General features: G+C 43.4%; 1 protein-coding gene across 1 annotated transcript in view; it reads left to right on the plus strand.

Moving 5' to 3' along the window:
* The first annotated feature begins 291 nt into the window (after positions 1-291).
* LOC142249142 (dehydrogenase/reductase SDR family member 4-like) overlaps positions 292-17,224 on the plus strand; it is a 143,664-nt gene continuing 126,731 nt past the window's right edge. Inside the window, exons 1-5 of the mRNA XM_075320780.1 lie at positions 292-396; positions 3,187-3,291; positions 3,561-3,667; positions 3,789-3,966; positions 7,753-7,853. Of these exons, the coding sequence (XP_075176895.1) occupies positions 292-396; positions 3,187-3,291; positions 3,561-3,667; positions 3,789-3,966; positions 7,753-7,853 (596 nt within the window). The remainder of the gene's footprint in view (positions 397-3,186; positions 3,292-3,560; positions 3,668-3,788; positions 3,967-7,752; positions 7,854-17,224) is intronic.

Raw genomic sequence — 17,224 nt, forward strand, 5'->3', positions numbered from 1 at the left:
TACTGACAGATCCAGGAGTAAGTGGAGAAGAATCTGCATCAAAGCCGAGAGAGGAAGGAACAACGCTTCAACAAACGGGCTCAGGCTGCCCCTTTTGGACCTGGAGATGTGGTGCTGAAGCGTAAAAGGAGGACGCACAAGCTGGATGATCAGTGGGAGAGGACCCTTTACGTCATACAGCCAACCGGATGGGAGGACGAGAAGACCTATCTGATTAGTCGCGACCAGGGAAAGACCACGGCCACTGTTTCCAGGGACCACCTGAACAGATGCCCAGGGCCCGTGAAGCTGATGGACGAGATTCCTGTTCCCACGCCGAGCGTGGAGAAGAAGAAGGAGGTGATCCATACAGTGATGGATGACTTTCCAGCTGACTGGCCTATGCAGAATGGCACGGTGATTGGTCCCGTGATAATGTTCCCACAACCCGTGGAAGAAATGGAGCCGGACATGCCCGCCAGCGAGCCACCCGAGCAAGCACCCAGGGATGCACCTACACCATGCCCCCGCAGGTCTCTACCTACCACACCTGACACTCGGGAAGAGGGACCGGTCGTCCCCTCTCCCCCATTGCCTCCACCTGAGAGTATTGGGCCCAGGAGGTCCACACGCCCTAATGTAGGTCAGCCCCCATTTAGATACAGAGAGACTGCCATCTAGGGGTGCCGCATGTTGATTGTGTAAATATGTGTGTGAATGAATGCCAATTAACCGAATTATCATCAGATTAAAAATGTTGAAAGAGGTAGCGGTTTCCGGCTACCGTACTGCCCGTCCCTGTTGGGACCAAGTTAAGTTCCTGTTGTAAAGAGTTAAAATAGAGACAAGGCCAAGAACTTACAGGCCACCTAAAAACATTATTGGGCCTTGTAAATAATCCCTGGACCACCTTTTCATTGTCCTACAGTCTCCGGAGAGGCTGGTTGGGGAAAGGGCCTGCGGGATGTTGTAGGCTGAGGTCCCGTCACCATGCAGACCGGTGACAACCCTCCAGGTCAGGGGTCCCCTGGACATGGGGCCTTTGAGAGACTGCCGGGCAACACCTGGACCCAAACCCGATTCCTGGACTGGGGAAAAGGAGTGCTGACCTGTTTTTAGAGGCAGCATCAAGGTTTAGGTTTGCTTGGGTGGGCAAAAATGGAAAGGACCCGGTCCCGTCCTTTTCCCGGTTAAAAAAAATGTTGGCAACGATTAAGTAAACTGCCTCCCGCAAGGGAAGAACATATGCTTTCATATAATGTAAATATGTTATTATTCTTGTAATATATTGTTTTTATCTTTTACAGTTCAAAACAAAATAAACCGGTGGTGGTCAGACAGCCCACGAACGGTCTGTGGTTAACCAACGGGGAGTGTGATGCCCTGGACCAGCCAGGTAGTCACAAATAGAGCCTCGCACAACACCAGTCCCCTCACTAGGTAACACCAGCCAACAGCATAAAACCCTAGTCACCTCCCTCAGTGCTGGATGGACACACAAGGGGGCGGAGCCAGATGGTTGACCACGCCGACCGAGGAGTTCAGAGAGCCTGAGGCAGGAAAGCAGTTCAGTTTTTGAGTTTTGAGTTAAGTTTGGAGTGGAGTTTGAGAGTGCAGTGGAGGAGGACAGGCCTGTGTGACAGGCTTGTAACAGACTGACAGGTGCCAGGGTTGGAGCCCGGGCACCTTTGGCTAGGAGGCATACGGAGGCCTCTGCCTGCAGGAGTTGGTAAGACGGCTCGGTGGAACCATCGTGGACCGGGACAGGGTAGTGGCCCGCCGGTACCGACCCGGGGAACCGACTCGGAAACCGGAGCACAAGAGGGGGTACTTAGACCCTAAAACGAGGTCTAGAAACTACTGGACTGAGTTAATTAACTGATTGTGGTCTGAACTTTTGGTCCTTTCTCACCCAAAGTCCCTCATAAAAGACAACAGCCCAACGAGGGGGATAAGCAGCCACCGCCACAGCTCAGAGATCCCACGGGCCAGCGTCTGTGGGCAAACGGGCTCTTCTGACATCCACAAGCCGGGGAGCGGACTCCTGATGCTTCAAGCGCAGGTAGTCCAACATCTCAAACAGGTGCAGGAGAAAGGCAGAGACCACCAACCGGGTGGGGGAACCCGATTGCAGCTGGCTGCGGGCACCGACCACCATCATCTTGGTTTACCAGAGACTCGAGTGTTTCATTCTAATAGTGAGTACACCAGTGCCCTCCGGCCGCCCATCTCCCTGCACCGCCAATGCACCCCCAACGGGTCCCGGGGCCACCATCCATGTCCACGGAGGGGTTAACAACTTGCTGCATACCATCTCCCTCGGGTGCCCCGTAACTGCAGCGGTGGTGTCCACCTTCACCACATCCCGTGGGTGGCGTCACGAACTTAAAACACGGCTCCGGCCGTACAACTACGTCCCCAAACCGCCAATTCCTTTTTGGTCGGAGTGACCACAGGAACCCCGTGTCCGGAAACCCTCAAGCTACCCACTGAAGGTCCAGACCCGAGCGGCTCGGTTGCAGCCGAGCACGGGGCAGCACAGTTACACGACCGTATGTTCTCCATCCAAATGGTCAGGCATGGATCAGAGTTTGGTCACAGTGCCATCTATTTTTCTTCGATGAGGAGAATGAAAAAGAAGAAAGGTTTCTCTATGTTCTCCATTCTGTCGACCGAGCCTGATGAAGAGAACTGAGTTGTCTCGAAAGCTTGCTATTTATTACCATCTTTTCAGTTAGCCATTAAAAAGTACCACTGAGGATTTTCAGTTTTTTTAAACATTTTTTTTTCCTTTGGTAAATATACATTTTATTTGTGCGTTTTACTCATAGACTTGAATGAGATGAGGAAAATTTGCAGATAAAAAACACTGGACACCAATTGGTTTTATTGAAAACTTGACATAGCAAAAGGAAACAAAACCAGAGGCATAAAAAAAAATGTAAAAATGCACAAATACACAAGGCAAACATTCAAGTAACTTAATTAAGCTAAATACTACAGCTTCAAAGCCTCAGCAAATTCTGATCATGGGAACAAAGCCTCAGGGTTAACTTCTGCATCATTATACAGTACAGTGTGTGTTAGTTCAAGAAAGGCTACATCCGTATTGTAACAAAATTCTATTTTAATATCCTGTGTGTGTTCAGTTTTATCTTTGATGACCCATATCATTCACTCTACATGTGGTCTGAGTCATTTTAGTAGGTGGGGATTTTTTTCCTTCCCTATTTTATTTTGGCCGATGTGTTAAATAGTGAGAGCAGCTTTCAAGTCCCAAGCGGCTGGAATAACATCTCTGATCAGAATCAGGTATTTTTTTTTTATCTGGAGAAATTACCTTGATAGTAAAATGTTGCAATTTACAGAGTTCTATAGTCCATTCTTACTTATTATTGAGTGATATTTGCTTCTGTTTATGTTAGTGTTTTAATTTGTACTGTGATTGATTTGTCTAGCCTCAAATTAATTTTAGATTAACTTTTTATCCTCTGAAAGCATGAAATATAGTTCATATATTGGGATGTATTTATTTTTTTCTATGAATAGAGTATTCTTATTTTTTCCTTCTTTTTTACTAGACAGATCATAATTTGGATATTCATTTTGAAGCCACAATGAAACCATGCAATGAAAGAAAAAAACCTTTACATGAAAAGGTTGCAATCGTGACAGGATCTACATATGGGTATGCTTGTCATCAGATAACATTTGTGACATTATTATATCGTAATACTGAAACACAAAAACATTTTTTCTATTTTTGTTAACTAGTGATGTCCTCCAAACCTTTTTTTTTCCTATTTTAGAATTGGCTTTGCGATAGCGCGTCGCCTAGCTCAGGACGGTGCTCATGTCTTACTGTGCAGTCGTAAGCAACACAATGTAGACAAGGCTGCTGAACAACTGAAAGGTGAAGGACTCAGCGTCTATGCCATGGTGTGTCATGTTGGCAATAAAGAAGACAGAGAAAAATTAGTGGCTACGGTAAGACAACTGGGATGTAGAACATATTCAATATATTATTCTTTTAACTGTTTTTGTTCTTTGAATGTTAACTAAAATCCTTTTGTTTTCTTTTTTTTTTTCCCATAAAATGGGTTATACAATGCATCTTCTTTATAGTTATATCATTTTCTTCTTTTTTTATTATTATCCTTTGTTAAACTAAACACATATACAGTATGGTAAACCTTTTTCTTTTTGCGCATAGATATATTGAAAAGCACCGTTTACTGAACTTTTCAATCTAATTAAGTTGTACTCCCATCTGAGACATTTATGTTATATACCCTGCACTCTGGGACTCAAATCTTTCTTCAAAATGGAATCCCAGACTCAATTACCATATCATTTGGTGAGGCAGGATAGATTGGAGTTCAGGCAACTGGTATTTATAAGGTATTATAAGATGATCATGACATGTAATATAAACATGACAAAAAATACCTATTTACAGTAAAGCAATGCATGTATATGATCCTATTATGTTCATCGTTTACATATCAATATATTTACATTAACACGTAACATACTTAGGTTACCAACAGCCAGACTTATGGCCAAACAGCCCACCATGCATACATTCAATCTAGACATATATATTATATAAATATACTATATATATATATATATATATATATATACATTGAACATAAGTACATATACAGGTGCATCTCAATAACTTAGAATATTATCAAGCAGTTAATTTAAGTAATTTAATACAAAAATATTATCATTATTATATAGAGTCATTACACACAGAGTGATCTATTACAAGTGTTTACTTCTGATAATGGTGATGATTGTGGCTTGCAGCCAATGAAAACCCAAAAGTCATTATCTCACAAAATTAGATTATATAAGACCAACTGAAAAACGATTTTAAACTCAGAATTACTGCATCATTGTGGCGTGGCATGGAGGCGATCAGCCTGTGGCACTGATGAGGTGTCATGGAGCCCAGGTTGCTTTGATAGCAGCCTTCAGCTCGTCTAGAGTCTGGCGTCTCTCATCTTCCTCTTGATAATACCCCATAGATTCTCTATGGGGTTTAGGTCAGGCAAGTTTGCTGGCCAATCAAGCACAGTGACACTTTGGTTGTTAAAGCAGGTACTGGATAGGTGTGGACAGGTGCTAAGTGCTGCTGGAAAATTAAATCTCCATCTCCATAAAGCTTGTCGGCAGAGGGAACCATGAAGTGCGCTAAAATTTCCTGGTAAATGGCTGTGCTGACTTTGGTCTTGATAAATCACAGTGGACTTAAACCAGAAGATGACATTGCTCCCCAAACCATCATTGATTGTGGAAAATTCACACTAAACCTCAAGCAGCTTGGATTGTGGCCTCTCCATTCTTCCTCCAGACTCTTGGACCTTGATTTCTAAATGAAATGTAAAGTTTACTTTCATCTGAAAACAACACCTTGGACCACTGAGCAACGGTCTAGTTCTTTTTCTCCTTGGCCCAGGTAAGATTCTTATGGCATTGTCTATTGGTCATGAGTGGCTTGAAGTTTTCCATCAACACTAGAAGTCCCAGAGAGGGGTCATTTCTACCTTTGGAACCCAGAGACGGGTCGAATGGCCTGAAGGATTTTAGCTAACATCCTATAATCACCGTCTTTTGTTCTGTAATTAAGGCCATTACTGTCGCACCACAGGAGGTTGTTGTTTTCCATTGAGTTTAGCCATTTAGTTTCTAGATAGTTCTATTCAGTTTATTGTATGTCATTTGATCCTCTTTCGGGTCTTCAGGGGGAGCTTGAAACTTCTAGTGTTAATATGCTTGGATACAGCACTCCGTGAATAGCTAGCTTCTTTAGCAATGACTATATATATATATATATATATATATATATATATATATATATATATATATATATATACTGTATATATATATATACACACATATATATATATATATATATATATATATACATACATATATTCATATTATGTTATATAAAAAGACATGTACAGGTTGAATACAATATGGAAAAGAAGAATACATATATACAGTATGTATATATGTACAGGTTGTACATAATGTAAATACATCAACACAATATGTATTTGTGTGTATATGTATATATATATATATATATATATATATTTATATATACATACACTGCGTATATGCAAGGAGGGCTGTTTGGGAATAAATCTGGCTATTGCCAGCCTAAATATGTTATGTGTTTTTTTTCAGTGTATGTTGAATATTAACCATAAATTTGGTAAGAAACTAAACTGTTTTTGTTTGTATTTCTGTAAAAAAAGAATATACATTCTTTTTAACTGAAAGTGTAACTTCTACCATATTGATATTTTAAGTTTGGATAAAAGAATTGATGAACAACTAGTAGGGCTAAGCGGATCCGGACTGTAAAAGTCCGAATCCGCGCAGTTTCAATGGTCTCTGTGTGCCGTACCTGGGCTCAGGATTCCGGGTGCACAATCCGGATTCGGCAATTAAAGTAAAAATAAACAAAAGAAGAAATAAGTGAGAGTTTCATACTTACCGAGACTCGGTGTCATGGTGGCACACTGCTTCCGGTTCGCACATTCACTTCCTGTACTGCCCATCACATACACACAGCTTTCCATGTTTTCCACGCCCACTGGCCATCCTCTTGTCTGTGATTGGTTGCAGGCTGATGCGCCCCCCAGCCTGTGACAGTCATCACTCATCGCGGCTCAGTCATAGGCTACACTCAGAGCTGGCAGTCTTCTCTATGGCTGCTTGCTCTGAGATGTAGCAGAGATGGATGTGTATTCGTGGGACCTCGTGTGGATTACGGCAGAGCTGCAGGGTGTTTGGGCTTAATAAAGTGGTGAAGGAGGGTGTGTGTTTTGTACATTATTCCAAATAAAGGATTTTTCTCTGTGTCTGTGATTATTTACATTCATTTACAGGTTTGTGTGATGCAGGTATCTGATAGACGCCTGTGCCATCACAAACCTAGGGCTTAGTAGCAGCTGTGCGCTGCTATTAACCCCTTATCACCCCAATTGGCACCACTCCAGGCTAATGGGAAGGGCCGGTATCGCACCGGGATTGTCACATCTAATAGATGCGGCAATACCAGCCAGCTTTATCATGAATGAGGATGAGAATTAGGAGGAACTGCACATCTTTTTTTTTAGCTATTTTTTTAAATAAAAAAAAGCCAAAGTCACACTTGCAAGGGATGCACTGCTTTCCCCGCGCACCGGCCGTCTTGGCATCTGTGATTGGTTGCAGTCAGCTGACACACTGCCACTCAGGGTGGGGGTGAATCTAACTGCAACCAATTACACGCGCCGGTGGGTGGGCAAAGTAGTGATTATTAAATTGTTGGCTCCATAAGGGAAAAGCGTGACCCGTAAGGATTGTTCCGCTATGACACCGCCTTGGTGAATATGCCATGCTCGCTCCTACCCCCCCCCATACCCTCCTCAAATATTTTTAATCTCCGGATTCTGGTCCCTATTGAATTATATGGGCACCGGATTCTGGAGCAGATCAGACTATTTTTAAAATTTGGATGTGATCCGCCAGTCCTGTTTTTTGGCATGTTTGATCAACTCTGATAACTAGCATTGTGATTAAATTGGGGCAATACTTCACAATGCTTTAAAATATAAAATAACTACATAATTGAATTCTGGTTTATCCAGCTTACATGATTTTATACAACTTCATGTTTTATTGCCATTATTTATTGTTTGTTAATGAAGTAATATAGGAAAATGCTTAGGCTCCAACATTTCAATCTGTTGCTACCTTTTATAGGCTATTGAAGTGTTTGGCAAAATTGACATTCTAGTCTGCAACGCTGCTGTAAATCCATTTATTGGACCAATATTTGATACCACGGAAGACATGTGGACAAAGGTGGGCATAAATTTCTAAGAAATCTAAAAAGTAGTGAATGTTTCACTAGATAAAATTTATGATGGAATTTTCTCATATATCTTAAAGCTACGCAAATTACATTTGGAAAAGCTTAATTGCACTAACTAATTTCTAAGGAATTAGTCTAATCATTTTGCGAGTTTATTTTCCTATACTTTAGACACATAGTATTGTATATCATACTTTCTAAAGATTAGAAAAAACAACTTTGTTTATTATTTAAAGTGAAATATGTTCTTTGGTTTAATTGAAAATTTATGTTGACTCATTACAAATAAATGTACAAATATTTTTGCACACGCATTTTTGCTTTTAGTCATTATTATTTAGATTGCCAGTTCCAAGTTGACGGTTTTTGAGTCTCCATACAATATATATAATGGACCCATGATTTATCATGAAAGGTTCCATTTTCAATACTGGTGTGCTCTGAAGTGACAAAAAAATCCCCAATAAAATAAATTATTAACATCTTAGATAAAATTTATATTGTTTTTCCGATGATGGCAGGTGGAACCTTTATGTAATACATTGTTTTAAGTGCTGACAACTCTAACTACTTCAATTACATTCCTCTTTCTGTTACTTTTACATAGATGACATTTGGGTTCATATCATCTTGGGGCTGAGGTAGAAAATTATGCTTGCCTAACATTTGATTCATTCTTTATCCCCCTTTCTGACATTAGCCGTACCAGTGAGTCCTATTTTCCATGTAGTTTAGGCAAATGAATATTCTTATACTTCATGTTATCATCCAAGCCCCGAATTTTGTGTTCGGCACAATCATGAAAACTTAGCTAAAAATATCACTCCCATTTTTTTTTCCATTAAATATATGTATGGTGTGTAGTTAGAGTGTATTATTATACTTACCCACCGCTGTTCTACGCTTCTCAGCTACATCACCTGACTCTCCAGGTCACATTGTGCTCTGCATCACCGGGAAGTAGGTTTTACATTGTAAAGCGGGCTTTACACGCTACAAGATAACTACAGCGATCTCGTTGGGGTCACGGATTTTGTGACGCACATCCGGCCGCTGTAGCGATCTCGTTGTGTGTGACTCCAAGGAGTGATTTTGGATTGTTGCAAAAACGTCCAAAATTGTTCCTCGTTGACATGGGGGTCCATTCTCAAATGTCGCTGCTGTCGCGTGGGCGAAGATGATCCTCGTCCCTGCAGCAGCACACATTGCTACGTTTGACGCCGCAGGAACGAGGAACCTCTCCTTACCTGCCACACGCCAGCAATGAGGAAGGAAGAAGGTGGGCGGGATGTTCGTCCTGCTCATCTCCGCGACTCCGCTTTGATTGGCCGGCCGCTTAGTGACGTCGCGGTGACGTCGCTGTGATGCCGAACGTCCCTCCCCCTTGAGGGAGGGATTGTTCGGCAGTCACAGCGACGACGCCGACCAGGTAAGTGCGTGTGACGCTGCCGTAGCAATAATGTTCGCTGCGGCAGCGATCACCAAATATCGTCATAACGATAGGGGCGGGTGCTATCACGCTCGCCATCGCTAGCATCGGCTAGCAATGTTGCAGCGTGTAAAGCCCACTTAAGTCTATGGCATGTGATAATGAGGCAGAGCATCATTCCACGCCCCATCAGAACACTGTGACTTGATCACAAGGTGCCCATGGGTTGCCATGAAAGCCGGGATAAGGCTGATGACCCCTGTCACTGTCCTGATATGAAGCACCACACTGTACAGCAGAAGCAATTGGACTATATTAGCTTCAAGTCACCTAAGGGAAACAGTAAAAACAATAAAAAGTGTAAAAGAAAATATTTAAAAAATATAAATAAATTAAAAGACACCACGAAAGTTCAAATCACCCCCCTTTTGCCCTATTAAAAATAAAACAATAAAAAGATACACATATTTGGTATCACCGCTTTCAGAAATGCCCATTCTAAAAAAATGTAAAATTAATAATTCTAATCATTAAAGGGCGTAATAACGAGGAAAAAAATGAAACTGTAGACTACGATTCTTGGTCACTGCAACATTGCAATGAAATGCAACAAGAGGCGAAAAAAATATTCCAGCTACCCAAAAAGTGAATAATTTAAAATGTTAGCTCAGTACACTAAAACTAAGCCATAACACAGCTCCAGATCCCAAAAAATGAGACCGCTAAAGGTCTCAGAAAATGGCCCCAAAAGCGCAAATTTTTTTTGACAAATTTCAGAATTTTTTTATATATGTTTAGTATCTACAAACTCATACTGACTTGGGGAATGATTCTGCCAGGTCAGTTTTCCCATATAGGGAACATGGTAAATAATAAAAAACTAATATGGAATTGAACTCTTTTTTGCAATTTCACCGCACTTGGATTTTTCTTCTCTTTCCTAGTACAATATATGACAAAATAAATAGAATCATTCAAAACCCCATCTCATACCACAAAAAAATAAGCTCTCATATGGTTATATTAGAATAAAACTAAAATATTATGGCTGTTGGAAGAAAGGAAAGAAAAAATGAAAACCAAAAAAAAAAATCGCCGGGTGGTAAAAAAGTTTAATATAGTTTCCAATGTAGAGAATTACAATGTATCCTTCAAAACGGATGCTGTATGGTGGATTCATATGGGATCTTTTTTATGCAGATATTCAGTATGAGTGAAGATTAAAATTATCATCCACTGAATAATGTTTTTGTGAGTACTGTCAGATTTTTTACACATAGCTCACACACAGAAAATACGGGTATGTTAACATAACCTCACAGTGGGAGGTCTAATACCCTGATCTAAAAGTATTGCAAAATATTAGACCCATAGAGGGACTAGGTAAAAAAGTTAGAAAGCATGGTTAAGGAAAAATGTGAAAAAATTTAAAAGCCCTAAAAATAAAGAATGCAGAAATCACAAAAAATGTTTTTCCGATGAATACACAATTGTTTATCTAAGATAAAATTTACAAAAAAGTGTACATATTTGACATGCTGTCATGAATGAATCAAGCTATACAACTGCCACATTATTTTGCCCATACAGTGAACACAGTAAAAGAGACTGTAGTAAATTATTTGAAACTTTTTGAACTCTGAATTTGCCAGCTTCACCAAGTTTGATTAGTAGCAAACATATTTGGGAATTGCATAATTATTATTATTAATTATTATTATTATTATTATTATTATTATTATTATTATTATAGCGCCATTTATTCCATGGCGCTTTACAAGTGAAAGAGGGTATACGTACAACAATCATTAACAGTACAAAACAGACTGGTATAGGAGGAGAGAGGACCCTGCCCGCGAGGGCTCACAGTCTATAGGGAATGAGTGATGGAACAATAGGTGACAATTATAATGCCTCTAATTGCCTGGAAAATATGTGTAGAGCACTGTGAGTTTTCCTTGGAGTCAACGGAACACGTTTTGAGTTCTGCAATGCAAGCACAGCTTTTAATTTCCAAATTACTTCAACCTACGGAGGTTCAGAAGACAGATCATGTACACGTCTTCTGAACTTCTGGTCTTGTGCAGTGCATTTAATGAATCCGGGAAGTGTACATACGGCTTCATTGGTGCACTGACGAGGCCGAAAAAAGTCACGAGGATGTGGAAGATTTCCCTGAGTTGTAGGTAACACAAGCTCTCAGAAATCATGTTAAGGGCATGATAACAAGGAAAGAGGGCCAAGTCTGGGGAAATTACACTTCTTCCACTAGTCAAGTCATTAATTAACATAAAAATAGTGCTGTTTATAAGTCGTAAGCATTCAAATTAGTGAAAAGCATTATGCAGGGCTTGTTATTCAGGGAATTTGGGCATAGAATTATGAATGCTGCTGGGCTGGAAGGCATAAGGGACCTGACAGGTTCCCTTTAACCTCAGTAATAAGATGAGCAGGTTCATTTACAGTTTATCTAGCTTCATGATAGGCCTGGTTCCTTGTTCGCAAATCCACATTCCCCCTAATTAAAAAAAACACTCTAATATACAAACAGGAACTGCTCAATATAATGTGTGTGTAGGGTTAGCATCATGGTCACTGAATTATAGGCATAGTCCCCAAGGGTATTTGTGTAGGTTGGTGGATATATGTAGCTGTAGCAGAGTTGTTCTTATGCATATACACAGATGAAACAGTGATTTGTAGCACAGTCAGCTGTGGATTAAAAGTAGCTAGGGCCCAAGGTAGTTCAGAGATTAGGGCCCCTCCCCTCAGCACCCTATGTATTGCGTAATATGTCACATGATTTTCCTAATAGATTATGTGATAGGTCACGCGATTGACACACGGGATTTGGTGCACATTGGTACATGTAAAACGAGAGAGATGGTCTCATAGGTTGCAAACCGCACACATATTTTTCCCTTATATACAGCGCTATACATGACATAGTGCTTTATATAATATAGCAGGGGACAGCAATTAATTTTCCCTAGGGGCCACATGAGAGACTGTGACTCGGGATGAGTGAACCCAAACTGTAAAGCTCGGGGTCTTTTTCGAACACCATGTGTCCAGTGCTAAACACTGAACATAGAGTTTTACCTGTACGTATGCTTCCTGTTCATATTTGTCACCCAAATAAAGCTTGATGAAAGGTTGCAGAGCAGCCAATCAGCAAGTTTTAGGCTGTGGGCACTTATGGAGCCATTGCAGCCATGCAAAATATTGGAATGGCTATGTGTGATTGGCCAGTGCATCTCATGGCTTGGCCTGTATAAACGTCGGATCACGGGCTGCAACACCCTTTTGACTTCACTAGAATAGGGAGAGTATGCTGTAGCAGTGAGGGACATTGATAGGTGCATTTAATTGTAAATCAAAAACAGCACTGCATCCCACAGTTTTGTGTGTCAAAAACAGCAGTGTACAGGCAATGTAATCTATTAGCTTATATTAGCCAAAAAAAAGGCATTTTCACAGCGTGCCTTACTGTGGCAATATCTGTCCACAGCTTTGCATAGCGTCACCAAACAGCATACAGGTGGTGTAATCTATTAGCTCAATCTAGCCCAAAACATGTCTTGCTGTGCCAACAACTCTGCAATCTTATATTGCGTTACATCCTGCAGCTTTGCGTAGCATTACTTAACAGTGTACAGGCAGTGTGGTTTATTAGCTCAATCTAGAAAAAAGAATCTTCACAGCATGTTTTGCTGTGCCAATAGTTCTGCAACCTTATACTGTGTTACATCCTGCTGTTTGCGTAGCGGTGCAAAACAGATGCATACAGGTTTTGTTATAATAGTTATCTGTATACATTCCATGTATTAAAATTTGAACTAGTTGTTGTGTCAAACAATGAGGGGCACCTGTAATAAAGGCCCCATTACACGCAATGACATATCTAACAATATGTCGTCGGGGTCATGAATTTCATGACGCACATCCGGCATCGTTAGCAACGTAGTTTCATGTAACAGCTCCGAGCGAGTGTTAACGATCAAAAATACTCACCTAATCGTTGATTGTTGACACGTCGTTCATTTTCAAATCTCGGTCATTGTGGACGTAGCTTGTTTGTGGTTCCTGAAGCAGCACACATCGCTACGTGTGACACCCCGGGAACGATGAACAACAGCTTACCTGCGTCCTCCGGCAGCGAGGTGCGCGCGTCGTTAATGCAGCTGGTCTCCGCCCCTCCTCTTCTATTGGTCGGCTGCTGTGTGACGTCGCTGTGACGGCGATCAAACCTCCCCCTTAATGAAGAGGTTGTTCGACACCCACAGCGACGTCGCTAGGAAGGTAAGTACATGTAATGGGTGTTAACAATATTGTGCGGCACGGGCAGCGATTTGCCTGTGACGCACAAACGACAGGGCGGGTGCTTTCACGAGCGACATTGCTAGCAATGTCGTTGCGTGTAAAGCCCCTTTTAGGGCCATGCCATGGTGGTGTGTCGTCCCTGTGTCAGCAGCCGAGCTGCTCGGATCCGGATCTGCGGTGGCTCGAGGGGTCTCTGAACATGGGTGTCATGCGGCCACTCGAATCAAAGGGGGGTTATGTACAGGGGACTGTGTGGAAAGTTTGTGACGCCACCCGTGGTGTGTGGTAAAGTACCATCCCTGCGACTGGGAGTACCTAGTGGTGATGGTGTGGGCAGCCAGGTGTTTAACCCCTCCACGGGTAGGGGGGATGCGCCGGGACTCGGTGATGGTGTCGGGGAGGTGCCGTCGGGCCGGTAAGGGTTAATTGCATACTCACTCAGGCCAATAATGCTGACAACCGTCGTAAACCAAAGTTCTTGATGCCACTGCAGAAAAGAGGGAGCACGCCTGGATCCCGTGCCCGTTGGTGTTGCTTGTTAGCCTGTGACCTTGACCTTGGTACCTCTTTCTGTAGTTGGTCCTTTGCAGCTTGAAAGTAAATGTGTCCCATTCACCCGTATGGCTAACAGAGTGAGCTTGCTCTCAGGGATCACGTTTGGGATTTTCTAGACTAGGCAGTGAGAAAGTCCTATCCCCCTCATTGCGCTAATACCCCAATTTTGGAGGGGGTTGAGAACGGATCTTGAAGGCTCCATCCTCATCGGGTGAATTACCAGGATGCCTGGAGCTACTTCCTGGCCTGGGGTCCACATACCCTGTCGTGCCCTGGCCCCTGCCCGGTGATGGCACAAGGCCGCCAGCTGTCCTCCTCGACAGTCCCTGCCCCTTGTCATGATCCCCTACGACCAGGGTCAAGCTCCTACCAGGCCCAGACCAATGTCTGCCACCTAGTAAATGAGGAGCCCAGCTCCTGACCCCTCCACTTGAAAGTCACTCCACTACTCACTTGTGATTTCTCCTCTTGAGAGTCACTCCTCAACTGACTTGTGACCTCTCCTCTTGAGAGTCATTCCTCAACTGACTGCCTCCTAACACTCCTGATCTGCCCTTAACCAACCCCCCAAGTGGCCAGCCCTATTCCCTTCAGGCTGTCCACTGGTGTGTCTGGTGGGTGTGGTGCAGAGTGTTCCTAGGGTTTTGATTAGCTTGTTCTTAGCAACACCAAAGGTCAGGGACCCATAACCAAGGAGGAGATGGATATCATGCAGAAGGGCAGATTGCACAATACCCTGTAAAGACCTGATAGGCCAGGGCGTCACAGTGGTGATGCTGGTGGTGTAGCTGATTCAGGGAAAGGACATGGTAGATATGTGCATGCTACGCTCCAATTTGAAACACCTTCCTCATCTGCACACAGGCTACAGACTGGTGTTTGTGTGGTGCCCTGGACAAGCCAGGTCGCCACAGGTACTGCAACAACACACCCCACACCCCGGATAGCCACACCGAAATCAGACAAAAATCCTTGTTGCCTCCCTCCAGGGGCTGATGTCCACACCAGGGGGTGGAGCCAGGCGGTTGGCCCCACCCACCGAGTTCACAGTCCTGGAGGTGGGAAAAGGAAGTCAGATCAGTTTAAAGAGTAGTGTGGAGTGGAAGAGTGAAGTGGTAGCGGAGCAGACTGACGGTGTCCGGGTGCGTGGCCCGGGCACATACGGCAAGGTTGGCAGACGGTGGTGACCGTCTGCAGGAGAGGCTGATTGACGTGAACCGTAAGGACCGGGGACGGGCGGTGGCCCGCCGGTACCGGATCGGGGAGCGAAGAGAAGCCAGCACCATTCGGCAGGGCCTACGGACCCTGACCAGGCTTGGAGTCGCCGTAAAACCAGTCAAATCCGTTAGTGAAGGGAACCTCCGGGGTTTCCCAGCAGTCAAGACCCGATTAAAGGCAACGTCTCAAACCGTAACGGGAAATACAGTCACTGCCAAGGCTACAGTTCCCAGGGCCAAAGCTTGCAGGCAAAAGGGGCTCCCTCAGCATCCATCCAAGCTGGGGAGTGGGTTACCGGTGGGAAGCCACCAGAACCGAGAACATAACACAGGTGCAGGGAAAGGCAGTCACCGCCAACCTACCGGGAGAAGAACCACCGCAGCCGTCTGTGGGACCCGTCCATCCAGCCGTTTGTTTTACCGGAGACTTTTCATTCATCATTGGCTGAGTGAGTACCACCGTGCCGTGTGCCACCGCGATTCCCCCGCGACCCTGCACCTCACCAGGTCCCGTAACCCACCTGCCATTCCTCCCTCACAAGGCCCCGGGACAACCAACCCCCCTACCCACGGAGGGGAAAAACAACATCCAAGCTGCTCCCTGTCATCGCTCCCGGGATCCCCGTCCAGAACAGCGGTGGTGTCACAACCTCACCACAACCGTGGGTGGTGTCACGGATAGAGATGAGCGAACCGGTCGCGGTTCGGCTCGAGGTCGGTTCGCCGAACGGAGCTCCCGTTCGAGTTCGGTTCGTCGAACGTTCGACGAACCGAACTCGAACTGCATAGGAAACAATGGCAGGCAATCACAAACACATAAAAAACACCTAGAAAACACCCTCAAAGGTGTCCAAAAGGTGACAAACAACTCACAACACAACACAAACACATGGGAAAGTGACAAGGACAAATTCTCATGTGAAAACAAAACAGCGTTACGAGGAAAAAGAGGACGAGACACAGATATAGGCATGGCACGCCCTTCTAAAATCATGTAAAACACCGCAAGGTGACTCCAAGCGGAGTCTCCCTTTTTTCCAAAAATTGTGCCCCACACACACCCACCCATTCAGTGGCAGCACTTGTGCCCTAGTTGTACACTTCACTGCTAGATTTGCATCAAGCACATTCAAAAATACGGAAAGTAGAGAACAAAAGTATTCAGCTCACCCATGTAAGGTCCTCCAGTCTGCGGTTGATGCACGTAGTCCTGCGGACAGGCAGGTCCAGCTTCAGAGTAAACGGTAATAGAAAATGAGTGGGACTCAGCACCAATATGGATGAATAAAAATCTTCATGCTTTATTTGAAAAGTTTAAAAATAAAGAAAAGGGTCACAAATCATCCAAAATCGCCATGCGACTTGCCGTGCGGCTTGACGCGTTTCGGACACAAAAGGGGAATTTAAAAACAGTCCTTAATCATAAGCCATGTAGAATGGGAGGCAAGAGATATATATAGCACCTTAAGAAGCAATGAAATACAAGAGCAAAATGGAAAACAGGAAGGGAGTCCACCCGAAAACATGCAAATTAGTAAGAGGGTTGGTATATCATTGGATTCTCTAAACCCCATATGCGTATGTATATCTACTGGGGAATTCAATGAAAAACAATTCTTAGATTACAAAAAGACCTCAAAATAAGGTCAATGCAAGCATACATGTGTATATGTGCACCATTGCACCCACCCATATATTTCGTATAGCAATTATTTCACTAAGGAAACAAAAAGATTATTTCATTGGTCTATGAAAAGATGTTCATGCAGATATTATAATAAGTGGATATATCTTATATAGATGGTATGTGTACACATGCATATAAATGCATGTGCT

The sequence above is a fragment of the Anomaloglossus baeobatrachus genome, chromosome 1 (genome assembly GCF_048569485.1).
Source record: "Anomaloglossus baeobatrachus isolate aAnoBae1 chromosome 1, aAnoBae1.hap1, whole genome shotgun sequence".
Lineage (NCBI taxonomy): Eukaryota > Metazoa > Chordata > Amphibia > Anura > Aromobatidae > Anomaloglossus > Anomaloglossus baeobatrachus.